Source organism: Oryzias latipes, chromosome 18 (genome assembly GCF_053564925.1).
Source record: "Oryzias latipes strain Hd-rR chromosome 18, Olatipes_Hd-rR_3.1".
Classification (NCBI taxonomy): Eukaryota; Metazoa; Chordata; class Actinopteri; order Beloniformes; family Adrianichthyidae; genus Oryzias; species Oryzias latipes.
In genome coordinates this window covers 258,926-277,520 of record NC_136254.1, presented here as the reverse complement: position 1 = coordinate 277,520, position 18,595 = coordinate 258,926, and the positions used below count along the sequence as shown (strand labels likewise).

Sequence of the window (18,595 nt, the reverse complement as noted above, 5' to 3'; positions counted from 1 at the left end):
TTAGAAACAACTTTAAATTCAATTGGAATATGAAAAGTATTAAATACCTAGGAGTAGGAATAACACAAGACTTTCAACATATAAACATTAAAAATTATTCAGAAGTACAAGACAAGATAAAAAAAGACATAGAAAGATGGTCAACACTCCCACTAGATTTCAGCTCTAGAATCGAAATAGTGAAAATGAACATATTGCCGCGGTTTTTATTTTTATTTCAAGCTCTACCAGCACAGGTCTCCAACACTCAATTTGCAACGTGGGATAAAACAATATCCAGATTCATATGGGACAATAAAAGATCCAGAATAAAATACGGCACCCTCCAGCTTCCAAAGAACAAAGGAGGTATGGCTTTACCAAAGCTAAAAGAGTATTACATCGCCTCACAATTACGGTACTTATGCTGTTGGTGTAACCCTCATTATACTGGAAAATGGAAAAATATTGAATGTGAAACTTTACAAGAACCTATTCAAAACATTATTGGTGATAAAGAGTTATATGAAACAAAGAAAAGGCATTTAGATCCCATAACAAATCATACACTAACTATATGGTTCAAACTACTCCAAAAATACAAAATCTTAAATAGTGCAAATAAATTAAAATGGGTAGCATATGACAGGCAATTTAAACCAGCAGAATATGATCAGACCTTTAAATATTGGACTACAAAAGGAATAACAGCATGGTGCTTGCTAGAAAAGGACGGACAGCTGGAGAGTTTTGAGAACTTGACTAAACAATTTCACCTTCAAAAACAGGATTTTTTCAGATACTTACAAATGAGAAACTACCATAAGAAAGCAATACAGAGAGACTCCTCTGGGGATGAAGGCGGGATAGTTCACACAATAACAAAGACATATAAAGACAACAATACTAAATTGATTAGTATGCTATATAAATCATTGATGGAATATGACGAAAACACAACTTTGAAAGTAAAAGATAACTGGGAAAGAGAATTAAACATAAGGATAACTGAACAGGACTGGTTAGATATGTGGAGACATCACCATACCACCACTGGATCTCGAACGTGGAGAGAGTTTGCCTGGAAGAACCTTATTAGATTTTTCATAACACCTAAACTGAAGAACAAACATTTGAAAACAAATCAGAGCTCTTGGCGCGGATGTGGAGAAATAAATGTTGACCACTCTCATGTATTTTGGAAATGTCAGAATGTAACAGGTTTTTGGAATATGGTGGGTGATCTCACATGCAAAGTGCTGGGTTACAAAATTCCTTTGTTGCCAGAACTGTTTTATCTGTACATGTTTTCAGGAAACCTAATCAACCAAAGTGACAAATATTTATTTAAAGTCATGTCACTAGCCGCCAAAAAAACAATAACCAGAAACTGGGGCACTACGGAGATCCCTTCAAAGGAGCAATGGACTGCAACAATCAACAACATATATTCAATGGAATTAATAACATACAGGCTGAAGCTGCAAGAGGCACAATTACACCGAAAGTGGAAAAAATGGATACTGTACAACAGATAGACACGTGGAACACCTGGACTTGACCTTTTTCTTTTCTCTCTTGTTTTTTTTTGTGATGTTGTTTGAGATTTGTGTTCATGTAACAAAAACTAATAAAAATAAAGTTATAATAAAAAAAAAAAGTAAACATGTTTATAGATCCACCAAAATTTTTTCCAGGCGGCAGAGAAACATTTCTATGATGACCACATCCCGTCACATAACTACTTCCAAGTACAAGAAATATCAGTTTGATTTATCTGTAAAAACTTTTGTTTGTGTTTGGTGATCTTATAAAAGACTTGTTATATTATTTTTAAGGTTCTTTGTATGTATCTTACAATTCTTTGGATGCTTTGCGAGCAAACTGTTCTGATTTCTTTTTCTGATTTTCTTTCCACACATCTCCCTGAAGATTATCTTTGAACTCTGTTTGACTTCCTCTGTTCTTGATAACTGCTGTTTCTTAATTACATTATGAACAGAGGAAATGTGGATCTGAAAAAACGTTTTGTTCTTCCTCTATAACCCCTTTTCGTCTTCGTGAGGAACAACTATGTTCAAAGACTTACAGCAGATAACAGCAGATTTACTACCCCAAGAGTTTCTTATTTTGGCTAAAAGAAAAACAAAGTGAGGTACTAGTGAAAAGATTAGGTTAAAACATCAGTATAACATTAGAGTAACATTAGTAAAACATTAGAGAAACATTAGTATAACATTAGTATAACAGTAGAGTAACATTAGTATAACAGTAGAGTAACATTACTATAACATTAGAAAACCATTAGAGTAACATTAGTATAAAAATAGTAAAAACAGAGTAACATTAGTATAACGTTAGAGTAACATTAATATAACATTAGTGTAACGTTAGTAAAACATTAGAGTAACAATAGTACAACATTAGAGTAACATTAGTAAAACATTAGAGTAACATTAAAGTAACATTAGTAAAACATTAGAGTAACATTAGTATGACATTAGAGTAACATTAGTAAAACATTAGAGTAACATTAGTAAAACATTAGAGTAACATTAGTATAACATTAGAGTAACATTAGTAAAACATTAGAGTAACATTAAAGTAACATTAGTAAAACATTAGAGTAACATTAGTAAAACATTAGAGTAACATTAGTAAAACATTAGAGTAACATTAGTATAACATTAGAGTAACATTAGTAAAACATTAGAGTAACATTAAAGTAACATTAGTAAAACATTAGAGTAACATTAGTAAAACATTAGAGTAACATTAGTATAACATTAGAGTAACATTAGTAAAACATTAGAGTAACATTAGTATAACATTAGAGTAACATTAGTAAAACATTAGAGTAACATTAAAGTAACATTTGTATAACATTAGAGTAACATTAGTAAAACATTAGAGTAACATTAGAATAACATTAGTAAAACATTAGAGTAACATTTGTGTAACGTTAGTAAAACATTAGAGTAACATTAGTATAACGTTAGTAAAACATTAGAGTAACATTAGTATAACATTAGTAAAACATTAGAGTAACATTAGTAAAACATTAGAGTAACATTAGTATAACATTAGAGTAACATTAGTATAACATTAGAGTAACATTAGTTAAACATTAGAGTAACATTAGTTAAACATTAGAGTAACATTAGAATAACATTAGTAAAACATTAGAGTAACATTAGTATAACAATAGTAAAAACATTAGAGTAACATTAGTATAACATTAGAGTAACATTAGTAAAACATTAGAGTAACATTAAAGTAACATTAGTAAAACATTAGAGTAACATTAGTATAACATTAGAGTAACATTAGTAAAACATTAGAGTAACATTAGTATAACATTAGAGTAACATTAGTAAAACATTAGAGTAACATTAAAGTAACATTAGTAAAACATTAGAGTAACATTAGTATAACATTAGAGTAACATTAGTAAAACATTAGAGTAACATTAGAATAACATTAGTAAAACATTAGAGTAACATTTGTGTAACGTTAGTAAAACATTAGAGTAACATTAGTATAACGTTAGTAAAACATTAGAGTAACATTAGTATAACATTAGTAAAACATTAGAGTAACATTAGTAAAACATTAGAGTAACATTAGTATAACATTAGAGTAACATTAGTATAACATTAGAGTAACATTAGTTAAACATTAGAGTAACATTAGTTAAACATTAGAGTAACATTAGAATAACATTAGTAAAACATTAGAGTAACATTAGTATAACAATAGTAAAAACATTAGAGTAACATTAGTATAACATTAGTAAAACATTAGAGTAACATTAGTAAAACATTACAGTAACATTAGTAAAACATTACAGTAACATTAGAATAACATTAGTAAAACATTAGAGTAACATTAGTATAACAATAGTAAAAACATTAGAGTAACTTTAGTATAACATTAGTAAAACATTAGAGTAACATAAGTATAACAATAGTAAAAAAAAATTAGAGTAACATTAGTATAACATTAGAGTAACATTAATATAACATTAGTAAAACATTAGAGTAACATTAGTATAACATTAGAGTAACATTTGTGTAACGTTAGTAAAACAGAGTAACATTTGTGTAACGTTAGTAAAACATTAGAGTAACATTAGTATAACATTAGAGTAACTTTAGTAAAACATTAGAGTAACATTAGAATAACATTAGTAAAACATTAGAGTAACATTTGTGTAACGTTAGTAAAACATTGGAGTAACATTAAAGTAACATTAGTAAAACATTAGAGTAACATTAGTATAACATTAGAGTAACATTAGTAAAACATTAGAGTAACATTAGAATAACATTAGTAAAACATTAGAGTAACATTTGTGTAACGTTAGTAAAACATTAGAGTAACATTAGTATAACATTAGTAAAACATTAGAGTAACATTAGTATAACATTAGAGTAACATTAGTATAACATTAGAGTAACATTAGTATAACAGAGTAACATTAGTATAACATTAGAGTAACATTAGTAAAACACTAGAGTAACATTAGTATAACATTAGTAAAACATTAGAGTAACATTAGTATAACAATAGTAAAAACATTAGAGTAACATTAGTATAACATTAGTAAAACATTAGAGTAACATTAGTAAAACATTAGAGTAACATTAGTAAAACATTAGAGTAACATTAGAATAACATTAGTAAAACATTAGAGTAACATTAGTATAACATTAGAGTAACATTAGTAAAACATTAGAGTAACATTAGAATAACATTAGTAAAACATTAGAGTAACATTAGTATAACAATAGTAAAAACATTAGAGTAACATTAGTATAACATTAGTAAAACATTAGAGTAACATTAGTATAACAATAGTAAAAAAAATTAGAGTAACATTAGTATAACATTAGAGTAACATTAATATAACATTAGTTAAACATTAGAGTAACATTAGTAAAACATTAGAGTAACATTAATATAACATTAGTAAAACATTAGAGTAACATTAGTATAACATTAGAGTAACATTTGTGTAACGTTAGTAAAACAGAGTAACATTTGTGTAACGTTAGTAAAACATTAGAGTAACATTAGTATAACATTAGAGTAACTTTAGTAAAACATTAGAGTAACATTAGAATAACATTAGTAAAACATTAGAGTAACATTAGAATAACATTAGTAAAACATTAGAGTAACATTTGTGTAACGTTAGTAAAACATTGGAGTAACATTAAAGTAACATTAGTAAAACATTAGAGTAACATTAGTATAACATTAGAGTAACATTAGTAAAACATTAGAGTAACATTAGAATAACATTAGTAAAACATTAGAGTAACATTTGTGTAACGTTAGTAAAACATTAGAGTAACATTAGTATAACATTAGTAAAACATTAGAGTAACATTAGTATAACATTAGAGTAACATTAGTATAACATTAGAGTAACATTAGTATAACAGAGTAACATTAGTATAACATTAGAGTAACATTAGTAAAACATTAGAGTAACATTAGTATAACATTAGTAAAACATTAGAGTAACATTAGTATAACAATAGTAAAAACATTAGAGTAACATTAGTATAACATTAGTAAAACATTAGAGTAACATTAGTAAAACATTAGAGTAACATTAGTAAAACATTAGAGTAACATTAGAATAACATTAATAAAACATTAGAGTAACATTTGTATAACATTAGAGTAACATTAGTAAAACATTAGAGTAACATTAGAATAACATTAGTAAAACATTAGAGTAACATTAGTATAACAATAGTAAAAACATTAGAGTAACATTAGTATAACATTAGTAAAACATTAGAGTAACATTAGTATAACAATAGTAAAAAAAATTAGAGTAACATTAGTATAACATTAGAGTAACATTAATATAACATTAGTTAAACATTAGAATAACATTAGTAAAACATTAGAGTAACATTAGTATAACATTAGAGTAACATTTGTGTAACGTTAGTAAAACATTAGAGTAACATTAGTATAACAATAGTAAAAACATTAGAGTAACATTAGTATAACATTAGTAAAACATTAGAGTAACATTAGTAAAACATTAGAGTAACATTAGTAAAAAATTAGAGTAACATTAGTAAAACATTAGAGTAACATTAGTATAACATTAGAGTAACATTAGTAAAACATTAGAGTAACATTAGAATAACATTAGTAAAACATTAGAGTAACATTAGTATAACAATAGTAAAAACATTAGAGTAACATTAGTATAACATTAGTAAAACATTAGAGTAACATTAGTATAACAATAGTAAAAAAAAAATAGAGTAACATTAGTATAACATTAGAGTAACATTAATATAACATTAGTTAAACATTAGAGTAACATTAGTAAAACATTAGAGTAACATTAGAATAACATGAGTAAAACATTAGAGTAACATTAGTATAACATTAGAGTAACATTTGTGTAACGTTAGTAAAACATTAGAGTAACATTTGTGTAACGTTAGTAAAACATTAAAGTAACATTAGTATAACATTAGAGTAACTTTAGTATAACATTAGTCAAACATTAGAGTAACATTAGTATAACATTAGAGTAACATTAGTAAAACATTAAAGTAACATTAGTATAACATTAGTAAAACATTAGAGTAACATTAGTAAAACATTAGAGTAACATTAGTATAACATTAGTAAAACATTAGAGTAACATTAGTCAAACATTAGAGTAACATTAGTATAACATTAGAGTAACATTAGAGTAACATTAGTTAAACATTAGAGTAACATTAGTAAAACATTAGAGTAACATTAGAATAACATTAGTAAAACATTAGAGTAACATTTGTGTAACGTTAGTAAAACATTAAAGTAACATTAGTATAACATTAGTAAAACATTAGAGTAACATTAGTAAAACATTAGAGTAACATTAGTATAACATTAGAGTAACATTAGTATAACATTAGAGTAACATTAGTATAACATTAGAGTAACATTAGTTAAACATTAGAGTAACATTAGTGAAACATTAGAGTAACATTAGTAAAACATTAGAGTAACATTAGAGTAACATTAATATAACATTAGAGTAACATTAGTATAACATTAATAAAACATTAGAGTAACATTGGTATAACAGTAGAGTAACATTAGTATAACATTAGTATAACAATAGTAAAAACATTAGAGTAACATTAGTATACCGTTAGAGTAACATTAATATAACATTAGTAAAACATTAGAGTAACATTAGTATAACATTAGAGTAACATTAGTGTAACGTTAGTAAAACATTAGAGTAACATTAGTATAACATTAATATAACATTAGAGTAACATTAGTTAAAACATTAGTATAACATTAGTATAACAGTAAAACATCAATATAAGATCAGTATAACATTAGTTTTGGAGCCAAATTCACAGTTTATATTTAATAGTTATTATTTGAAGCCAAACGCACTGTTTTCATTTAAAAGTTAATTTAAATAATCATTGTTTGAACTTCCAATTAAATAAGGCTATGTCACAGAGATTCTTTTAGCGAGACTCATTTTTGATTGAGAAAGTTGGAAGCGATATAGTTTTTTGACCGCGTGTTCGTGTTCGTTTTTATTTTGGAATAAAACGCTGATAAAGAACACATCTCACTCGTGTTTCAAATAACAGTTGCTGGACAGACTTAAAACGGTGGTACAAGAGAAAGACACTCAGAGAAAGTGCCACTACAATTAGTATAACATTAGTATAATATCATAATAACATTTGTATAGCTTTAGAGTAACATTAGATTAACATCAGTATAACATTAGAGTAACATTAGAATAACATCAGGATAACACAGTAACATTAGTATAAGATTAGAGTAACATTAAAGAAATATCGGTATAACATTAGAGTAACATCAGTATAACATTAGAGTTACATTAGTATAACATTAGTTTAACATTAGAGTAACATTAGTATAACACCATTACAACAATAGTATAACATTAGAGTAAAATTAATTTAACATCACTGTAACATTAGAGTAATATTAAGGGAGCCGGTATAGCTCGTGCTGGTTTGCAGCGCCTTCCGTCCGTGAAACATGGGTTCGAATCCGGGCTGCTCCCTGTTCCCTTCTCTGCTTCTGTGCCGGTCCCAAGCCCGGTTGCTTTGAGAAGGTTGCGTCAGGAAGGGCATCCGGTGTAAAACATTGCCAAGTTTACCATGTGACTTGTTCGCTGTGGCGACCCCTGATGGGAAAAGCCGAAATAGACAGAAGAGTAACATTAGAGTAATATTAGTATAACATTAGTATATTAGTATAACATCAGTACAAAAATAGTATAACATTAGAGTAACATTAATTAAACATCAGTGTAACATTAGAGTAACATTGGTATAACATTAGTATAACAGAGTAACATTAGTATAACATTAGATTAAAATCAGTATAACAGTAGTATTACATGAAAATAAACATCAGTGTAACATTAGAGTAACATCAGTACAACAATAGTATAACATTAGAGTAACATCAGTATAACATTAGTGTAGTGTAACATCAGTATAACATTAGGATAACATTGTAACAGTCGCCCTCCACTCAGTGAGCGGAACGTCACAACACCGTTCTACAGCAGGGGCAAAAAATATTAAGACAATCTGCCTTCTAATATTAATTATAAAAATCCTCATAACCGCTTGTTTGTGCAGCTGTGGATTTGTGTGTGCGAGATAAATTATGAGCGTTACATTGATTAAACACCAGGCCCAACCCTCAAAATACAAAGAACCGGATTTCTCTGGTCCATAATATTTACAAAACCCACAGTTGAAACCCAAGTCCCTAAGTCTTGCATTTAAAATAATATCTTATAGCTTTTGTGAAACAGATCACATAAAAAACAAAGTTTAAACAGAAAATAACATGTCATTTACCGTAGGGACATACTGGCATTAGTTGCATGGAGGCGTGTGTTATTCTGAAGCCTGTCGAACACCACACCCAGGTTTTTCATGATGTAAATGTGATGCCAGAGAGCCTCAGGGCCGCAGAGACTGTAGAGGTTTTTAAGAAGAGGCTCAAGACCCACCTTTTTAGTCTGGCTTTTAAATGACTTTGAACATTTCCTATGTCTTTTTATTTTTTATCTATCTATTTATTAATTTTTTTATTTACGTATTTATTCATTTATTTATTTGCAAGGACTATTATTATCTCTGTTTTTAATATGCTATTCTCTTTATTGTTATTTTACCAATGATACGTAGGTTATGTTTTAATCAGTTTACGTATTTTATTTTTTAATTACTAAAATTGTTAAATCTTATTTTATTTTTTTATCTTTTTTCTATTTTAATTGTTGTTATTTTATGATAATTTTTATTCTGATGTTTTTAACTCCAGTGTTTCCTCTTGGGGATCCATTTTTCTGGGGCACCACCTGCTTGACCTGTAGGGGGTGCTGTTGCTGCAGTGCCCGTTCTCGTTGGGCGGGCTGGGGTCCCGCTCTGTGGTTTAATAGCCATGGAGTGGGTCCTAGCCTGCTCTGTGTTGGGTGGGCGCTGTGGTAGTGACGCCTGTGGTCCGACTGGGCCTTGGAATAAATGGATCCCCATCATATCGTTTCCTCACAGCAGAACCGAGCCAGACCTTCTTTAAGCTGCAGTTCTTTGTTTCTGTTCAGGGTTCTACGGGGGGAACTGGGTAGGTGGGGTGTGGGTGGGTGCGTTGGGGGGGGGGGGGTGAGGGAGGGGTCCCATCTTTGTGTGATTGTCCTTTGTTTGCTGTTTTTAACAATTTTCGGTTTTTATGACTGTTTTATCTGCTTTTATGTGAAGCGCTTTGTGTTTTTAACTGAAATGCCTTAGTACAGGGTTGCTTCACCTATGGAGGGCATGCTGGGTGATGCCTGACCAAAGTAAGCCAAAAACAGGCCCCACAGCGTCTGACAGGCCAGCCCCCCCATCTTTCCAGCATATTCTCTGTGCTGTGATTCCCCTTGCTAGGTCATGGTGCAATGACCCCTAGAGAACAGAAATGTGAGAGATTAGCTGAAACACGGTGTCGGGTTCTCCAACAGCAGAGCACACTAATCTGTGGGTCAGCTGCTTACTCCTCATTTCCACTTTTGCTGACTGTTGACTGACTGGTGACACTTCATTCATTTTTCATGACCTGGGCTTTCTGCCTTCTGTGGTGGTTTTCAATCAGCTCTTTTTCTCTTGAGGTAAAGTGTTGAAGGCCAAAGGCTTCAGGCTGAAAATGTGGGTTGAATCAGCCGTTCACTGCATCAGTGTTTGTGTTCTGTCCCCTCGGTAGAGTTTGTGTCAGTGGATCCTGAGTGTGAAGAAGAACTACAGGAAGAGTGTGGCCTATCACAACTGGAGACATGCCTTCAACACCGCCCAGTGCATGTTTGCACTCCTTAAATCAGGCCGACTGCAGGTAAGAGGGACTCCTCGCTTAGACAGCGCCTTTCAGCACTTTTCTCACTCATGCGGCGGCTGAACCAGAGGTTGGTGGAGTGGACTGGAAGACTGCAAGTCCAGGTTCTGCTCTAGCTGCCCGTGTGTTGAAGACACTGAACCCCACATTGCGTTTCCAGTGGCCTTTTAATTAAGATTTTGTGGTTTTTAGACAAAATCAAAAACCTGTGCTGTTTTTTCTCAGTTAGGGAGTTGTGGGCGGGACTGCTTGCCAGGAGCAACCCAACCTCCTCCCCATCCCGTCACTAAGAGCTCTATTTCCTCGCTGCCATGCAAGCTTACTGCCTCAAGCTAACATTAGTGGTACAAACAATTGGTGATCAATATCAGAACTATCCCGTTTGGATCCAGATTCCAGCTCCGACGGGGCAAACAAAGATGTACACGGGGGGTGAGGAGGAGGAGCAGAGAGACTTTGACCCGCTCGGTTCAGTTGCTGCGTCACAAACCTGAGTTTTTTTCAAACGTATGTTGTTATTTGCTCCTGATCCAACATGGTTTGAATCGAAATACTTAAAGTTTTCATCTTAATTTTCTGCAGATGTGTCCCCTATCATGAGAAAAATGATTAAAAACACAATTTTCATTAGCATTCCAAAGAAAATGGTGTATGTGGTGAATCAGGAGCAGACAAAAAAAATGCAGTTTAAATCTATCTAAGCTGTACGGCTGGATAGCTACGATATTGCTGCCATTCTTGTTGCAGCACTAGGGGTGGGAGGGGCTGTAAGCTGGCAGGAGATTGTGTAAACCACATGTGTCAAACTCAAGACCCGGGGGCCAAAAGTGGCCCATCATGTCATTTTATGTGGCCCGCGAGAGCATAAAAGTTTTTAATCTCTTTAAATACTTTTATTTTTGGTTGATTACATATTATTTGTGTGTAGCTGCTGTTGTAATTATCCAATGTTTGCAGCTCTTATGTGTGAATGCAGACAAACTGTTGTCATCAAACCATCAGTTGGAGCTAGAGCTGTGATGGTGCCGCGGTGATGAACCACCAGGGGACGTGGTGTCGCGGTTAACCGCAGCCCCACCCAACCCCCCCACCCCCACCCGTGAAGCCTGACACCCATGAAGAACGCGGGGCAGGAGGCTCCGCCTTTGTTTATACAGACACGTAACTTTGCGCTGCACAAAATAGTTCCCAAACAAAAAATGTAGTGATATTCATGGAAATCTAACAGTGCGCGCTCATGTTTGGTGTTACAGAGTATCCCCCCCCCCCCCCCCCCCAACACAAAATCCTCCGGCGTGACGCGCACTCAAGAACGCACGCAGCTTGTAATGGAAATGAATAATTAGACCGCAGTAAATTTGTCATATTTCCTCGCAAGACAGAAACTTCTTTTGTAGAATGATAATGTGTGTGTGTGTTTCAGAAACAGCGCACGTGTGTGTGTGTAGTTAGAGTGCGCACGTGCCGCGTGCTTCTCGAGACACTGACAGCCGCGCGCAGGCGGATGCGACCAGGAGAGAAGGAGAAGAGTGATAAAAGGTTTCCCATAGAAACCCTTGAAGTCTGAACACAGGACTAGCAGAGAGAGTAAATTATCACAAAGATGAACGTGTTTAATGCGTTTATTGTAGTTCCAATCACGCACCATATGCAAAACTTTAAAAAAAAAAAAAACTTTAAAAAAAAAGTGCGGTGATGCGGTTATCGTCACAGCCCTAGTTGGAGCCAAGGCTGTGTGCAGCCTTTCTTTGTAAAATGTTACACGTGTCATACATGTTCTTTCTAGCTCAGTTTTATGTTATTTATCTTTATTCACTTGGACAGTTTGATCCTTCATTGATGGAGTTATGTGGGTTTTAATAAGCGGTCAAAATTTAAAGGATTTATGCTAAAGTAACAAGCAAACATGTTTTCTATGCAACTTTAATTGTCACTTTAAAAGGTACTAATAAATGAATAACAAGGTATTTAACATCAAGGAGTAGTTACATTTATTTTTCATTACATGTATAAGTCATATCTGGCCCTTTGAGGACAGACACTATGCTGATGTGGCCCTCAGTGAAAATGAGGTTGACCCCCCTGCTGTAAACAGATGGATGATGGAAAGTGGAGACAGGCTTACTCAGCACCAACAGTACCACCCACAACTCATTAATACATTTCTGATGAACTCCTGCCGCTCTGCAGAAACTATGTCCTAGAAAATGACACAGGTTTTTAGATTTGGGCTAAAAATAACATCATCATCATTAAAAGACCACTAGAATCACTTTGCAAATCTATCAAAAGATGATCGGAGTGGAACCTTAAGTTGACTTTGATGTGACCTCATGTAAAACCATCTAGTAATTATCAGCACGTCTTTTTGTTCTCTACACTACAGTAAGAAATGACTTATGATTGGAGCTTGTGTGGACGAGCACATGGCTTATGTACTCCCCTCAGATCATTCCCACCAAAGGTCTGGTTTGGACTTTCTGCAGAATCAGTTATAGTTCTGCATACATCACAGTTCTATAGAAGGAACCCGTGGTCCATATCTGAACAGTATGTGTCATCAGAAAGCCGGTGCTTATAGTAATATACGTACATGTCAGCAGACTATAGGCATGGTCTGTTTTTCTTGTTTTCTTTTTCATATCCTGGTCCTAGTTTGCACATCTTCAGCTGTGGATCAGTTGGTTCCTCTTTAAGAGTTCTGTGTAATATTAAACTGTAATGAATCATTCTTTAAACTGAATCCACACGGGGTGCACGTCTTTGGATCCTCTTGATAGTGCATTTGTGTTTAGTTTGCGAACTATACCAAGGGTTACTTGCAAACAAACCAAGACTCATGTTTCCAGGCAGATCAGTTCAGATGAGCTTTCACACAGGCCAAATACAGTGTATCATCTAAAAACAAGTTTGGGGCAGATCCAACTGTCTAATGTAAAAGTTTAAGACGGTTAAGGTTTTGGTTCTGAGCTTTTGCTCTGTCGTTGTTTTTGGCTGATAATGACACGAAAGGACTCTGATGAACTCTTGACTTTTATTTGTGTGGACGATTTAAATATGTGTTTGAAAAACCAATGCAGACAGGCCAAAACATGACGAGACAACTGCGACTGTTGCATTTGGATGAACTAAAAGTTCCATTTAATGAATACTTTCACAACTGGATATTCGAGGGATTCCAGTAACAGAGCCTTGAAGTTACTGATAGGCTATCACTCCCACCCTGGAAGAGGAAGCTCCTGGTGTTCAACATATTTCCTAGAACGCTTCTGGAGAAGGAAAAGGAAGTCTGTGCCAATTGTTTTTCCATCTGTTCAACAGAACAACTTAAGCGATCTAGAGATCTTAGCTCTGATGATTGCAACCCTAAGCCATGACCTGGACCACAGAGGGGTGAACAACTCCTACATTCAAAGGTACATTGAAGGAGCTGAAGGACTTTGTCAGATTTTGTTTCAATGTGGTTGCACTCACACTCTGGGGGTCTTTTTAAATCTCTGACCAGGAGTGAGCACCCTCTAGCCCAGCTCTACTGCCACTCCACCATGGAGCATCACCACTTTGACCAGTGCCTCATGATCCTCAACACCCCAGTAAGTGTTCTGTCCTACACAAATTCCAGAACAAATCTTTCCACTAGCTCGATTCTTCTTCAGGGTGGAAATGCTCATTGAGCCTGGAAAGAGCAGAATCATGTTCTTCATTTAGGAACTTTAAATTGTATTATTCAAATGTTTTTATTGGCTCTTTAGGAAAGAACATACACAGTTAGCCAAATACACAAAAAGGAAACCTGAATGATGCCCACTTTCAATAATAAAATGCTGCTGCTAAAAACCCATCCATCCATTTTCCAAACCCGCTTCATCCACTTCAGGGTCATGGGGTTGCTGGAGCCTATCTCAACCACAGTTGGCCAAAGGGGGGGTACACCTTGGCTGCCAGCCAATTGCAGGGCCACACAACAACACACACCAAAGGACAATTTAAGCTAGGTTCACATTGACAGGGGCATCTAGTTTCAGTGTCAAGGCTGTGTCGCACAGCCACTACGTACATTTTACACGTATGATTCATGCTTGATATACATCACTCAGAAGTGTGTCTTGCGTTTGTTTGCCGTAGATGTGCTCAGATGTCCGTCGAGGGTTTTGGCCGACGGGTCTTTACGTGAATTCAGTTTTGAGATGTTAAATTTTGTTCTAATGTACATTTTTGGTCGATTGAGAATTAAGCAGTTTATGTGCATTTTACGTAGTTTATAGACAATTATTATGTAAATCTTTTACAATTGTGTGTGATTTTTGTGAGATCCATCCACAAATGTGTGTCTTTCCAGGAGCGTTCCACGTTTGTCTAACAGACTTTTCATGCATGAACCACTGATGTGTAACTTTTAGATCACGTATACGGCGCACAGATCACGTTCAGATGACATCATTGATGCATGAATCACTGATGAATTACAGATAAACATCACAATAATCACACGCTTCACGTTCTACGTTGGTTTACGTGTTCTTAGCGTGTTTTATTCCTGATACATCTGTGAAAATTTCACGTAAAGACCACAGCTTTTCTCACGTTTTCCACCTAAATTCACATATGACCAGTTAATAGCAGTGTAATATCCATGTTTAGAACATTGGGCGTGGCGCAGTGGTCTAACAGCAAACTGCACTTTAATACCTCAGCCTTCTTTTCCTCTGAAAGGAAAAGACACCCAGTTGTTTGCAAACCTTTACCCTTATGCACAAGTTGGCTCTAAAAACACTTGAAGAGGGAGTGGATTTGAATATTGCCTTGACTAAACACCGGGGATATTGGCTGAATGCAGGTATGATGCATATCTACAGTTTTGCAGACAGTTGTAATGGTCTCGGTCTCACCAATCATAGCATAAACCGCTGGAAGCTCACCCAGAGATGCAGAAATACTCTGAATGTTAAAGACATTTTTTCTATTTTTGCAGGGAAACCAGATCTTGAGTGGTCTCTCTCTGGACGAGTACAAGGCCACTCTGAAGATGATAGAAAAGGCAATCCTGGCCACAGACCTTGCTCTGTATATGAAGTATGTTCTAAGCTGACATAGTCTGGGTGGAAATAATGAAAAACAGTACAAATGTTCTTGTTTGTCATGTAGACTTGTTTCTACTGGGTACGTTTTTCCAATGTACCCAGTAGAATTGAGTCTCTGCAACATCATCAAGGTGTTGCATAATTAGTGAACATTTAAATAATAAATTCAATCATTAGGATGGCACAGCAGAAGGCACAAAAGACCAACCCAACTCTTGCTTTGGGACAAACCATGCTTGATAGGACTCTGTCTTCCACTTCATGGCATCCCTAACTTTTGACTATCACCATCCCTTGTGGATTCCACCCAGACAGGCACCAGAGATTTAACAGCCTTAGTGGTGGTAATCTCTGGATGAGTGGCAGATCTTTCTCACAAATGGGTTCAGCCAGACATTCCATTTGTCTGGTGTCCTTCTACTGCCACCAGGTGGTGATTGGTTGAAAGCTCCGCCCCTCACCCAGGTGCCAGGGATGCAAAGCACAGAAGACGTTAAGTTCACCGTTGACTTCCTGCCTAGGGTGTCTTGGTGCCTCATGCTCCTGACCCCTGAACCAACACTTTTATTTGCATGTTTTTTTAAATTTGAGCCAGAAAAGCTGAAAACATGAACAAGTCATTTTAGTGAATGCACAGAAAAGAAGAGGTTAGGGTTAAATGTTTCATCAGTCCTGAAACTTTTAATAAAAAGTATGTGTGTGTTGTCAGGAAGCGGGAAGACTTCTTTGAGCTCACCAAGAATAACCAGTTTGTTTGGGTGGATGAACATCACAGAGACTTGCTGAGGTGAGTAGAAACATCAAAAGACTTGTTAAGGCCTGGATTAATCCACACCAGCTTGTTTTTATGGATAGAATTAACAAATGTAGACCTGATCTCTGGTTTCACTGTCAAAACGCACAGATGTCTCATCAACCGAAGCTTTTTGACTTGAAAAGAAAGCTCACGCTATCATTGGAAAAAGATCTGATTGGCGTTAGGTTGAACGAGGCTGGACCGAGGAGCAGGACAGAGACGTGAGATAGATGAATTAAGAGGGTTTTATTTAGTCCCAGTGGTGCTGGATGGTTCGTGGCTTGGAAGGATGACTGAAGAGATGAGCTTGACTTGGTGTTTGGATGAATTGCGATGGGTGACCAAGGGTGAAGGTGGAGCTGGATTAGATTTCTGAAAATACGAGGCACTTAGTACTAGGGATGGGTATCGTTAAGGTTTTAACAGTACTACTACTCTTATTGATATTGCTTATCGATCCAGTATTTTAACGATACTCTTATCGATACTTTTTGAGGACGAAAAATAAACAACAAATTAAGAACATAAAGTGTTTTATTCCCTCATTATGCAGCAGCATTGTTTTTTTAACATAACATTTACTTTTTACATGATAATGTTCCAGTACAGACCTGGAATGCATGTGGATGTGTTAGACCAGCGGTCTGAACCTGAACCTCTATAGATCCATTTGGATCAGTTTCTCACTGAGATGAAAGCACAGGGAGCCGCAACACTAGATGTGTTGGAAAAATGATTTGGCTGATATATCGCGATAGTTCATTTAGTACTTGTACTGATTCAAAATGCTATCAGGATATTTATGGAATTATTTAATTAAATTATTTTTATTCTTTACGTGCGTGATGTTTCCTTTGATTTTTTGTCCATTTTCCACAACCTTGAATAGACTTTTTCTGTACATACGGTCATCGTAGCAGCAAGGTGACAGGATAGTGGGCGCCCCCTGATGCAAATTTAATTCATGTTACGCGGAAATGGGTGGTTTTAGTCTAGGGGGATAAAAGGATTTTTCGGGGGGGCGTTCACGTGTCCCCTACGAAATCGCCACTGACTGTCTTTCCGGAAAAATTTTCCATCCCATAAGAGAATCTGGTCGGCGTTCACAGCTGCAGACACGCCCCCTCCCCGCGTTCACGCTGGTGTCTTCCTGCCCACTCGCTCTACCTGACGCGCTGTGTACCGTCTGAACAACAGCCCCGCCCCCCGTGTACATGAATAGCCAGACAGACCTCTCCTCTTCAGCGAGAATAGCTAAATTAAGATCATAATTAATTAATGGAAAATTGACTGACTTGGTGGGTTACTTATGACAGATAACGTTTATATCTTGTGGGACACAAACAAAAAGTACCGATAGCAGAACCGTTGAGATCAGATCGTAACGATACTGCGGTCTTGAAGAATGTTGCCCCGGGGCTCGTTCACTACCGGGGCTCAGTACCCATCCCTACTTAGTATAAAAACTAGCCTTAAGACTTGTCTTAAGAAGACAGTACTCAACCGCATGAAGCAGACGGACTGACGTCGGCTGAAGGGTGGTGGTTCCTTATAAAGGCTGCTGATTAGAAGATGGGTGGCAGGTGCGAGGATGAGCCCAGGATCCTAACAGATTGGAACCTGCTTTTGGCTGCACTTCTTCCGAATGAGAAGCTGTTGGAGCTCTAGGCTTTTCCATGCTGCTGGGTCGGGTTCAGTCTTTGGTGCAGAGAGTGAAACCAAACTAAAGTACATGAAGAGGTCAAAAATGTCAGCACTGACCCCACCTCCGTCCAGACATTAGTCTGTAGATTTGACTGTATAAGAAAAATGGGCAGAGAGAGTATGACGTCCGGCTCCAACCAAATGAAGTCAATTCCGTCGCCATGTTGGAGCCAGATGACGTAACGAAGCAGTGATTGGTCCGAGTCATTCTTTTTTTCATGGTCATAGGAAAGGGTTTCATATGTAACTTACATTACATGCATTGATACACACACACACACACACACATATGCACACATGTGCACACCATCACATAGTCCACAAAACTGTTTACAGTTCTTTATTATATCTATACAAATTCACGGAATCTATGGACTTCCTGCTACACATCACTCTGACTGGCCCCTCCTCGTGCACACAGACGCGTGCACACAGACTCGTGTTTCTATGGCAACTACTGTCACCAATCAGGAGTGAGCTTGTTTGAAATCCACACCCCTTCCACTCAAAGCCGGCTCAAGAGAATCTGTCAATCAAACATTTCCAACATTCAAGCTGGGGGCCAGCAGGCGACACCTTTTATTGAGGCATCTGATTGGTCAGTTTATAACCAGAATAACTT

The 18,595-nt window shown here is 35.5% G+C and overlaps 2 protein-coding genes across 8 annotated transcripts in view; one reads left to right on the top strand and one right to left on the bottom strand.

Moving 5' to 3' along the window:
* LOC144987262 (uncharacterized) overlaps window positions 1-18,595 on the bottom strand; it is a 211,522-nt gene that overhangs the window by 47,567 nt on the left and 145,360 nt on the right. The gene's annotated exons all lie outside the window — the stretch shown is intronic.
* Window positions 1-18,595, top strand: part of pde5ab (phosphodiesterase 5A, cGMP-specific, b) — a 172,615-nt gene that overhangs the window by 149,052 nt on the left and 4,968 nt on the right. For all 7 annotated transcript variants that reach the window (XM_023965935.2, XM_078936480.1, XM_078936478.1 and 4 more), the window contains exons 14-18: window positions 10,267-10,392; window positions 13,714-13,808; window positions 13,898-13,985; window positions 15,365-15,465; window positions 16,183-16,260. In XM_023965935.2, coding sequence (XP_023821703.1) covers window positions 10,267-10,392; window positions 13,714-13,808; window positions 13,898-13,985; window positions 15,365-15,465; window positions 16,183-16,260 — 488 coding nt within the window. The remainder of the gene's footprint in view (window positions 1-10,266; window positions 10,393-13,713; window positions 13,809-13,897; window positions 13,986-15,364; window positions 15,466-16,182; window positions 16,261-18,595) is intronic.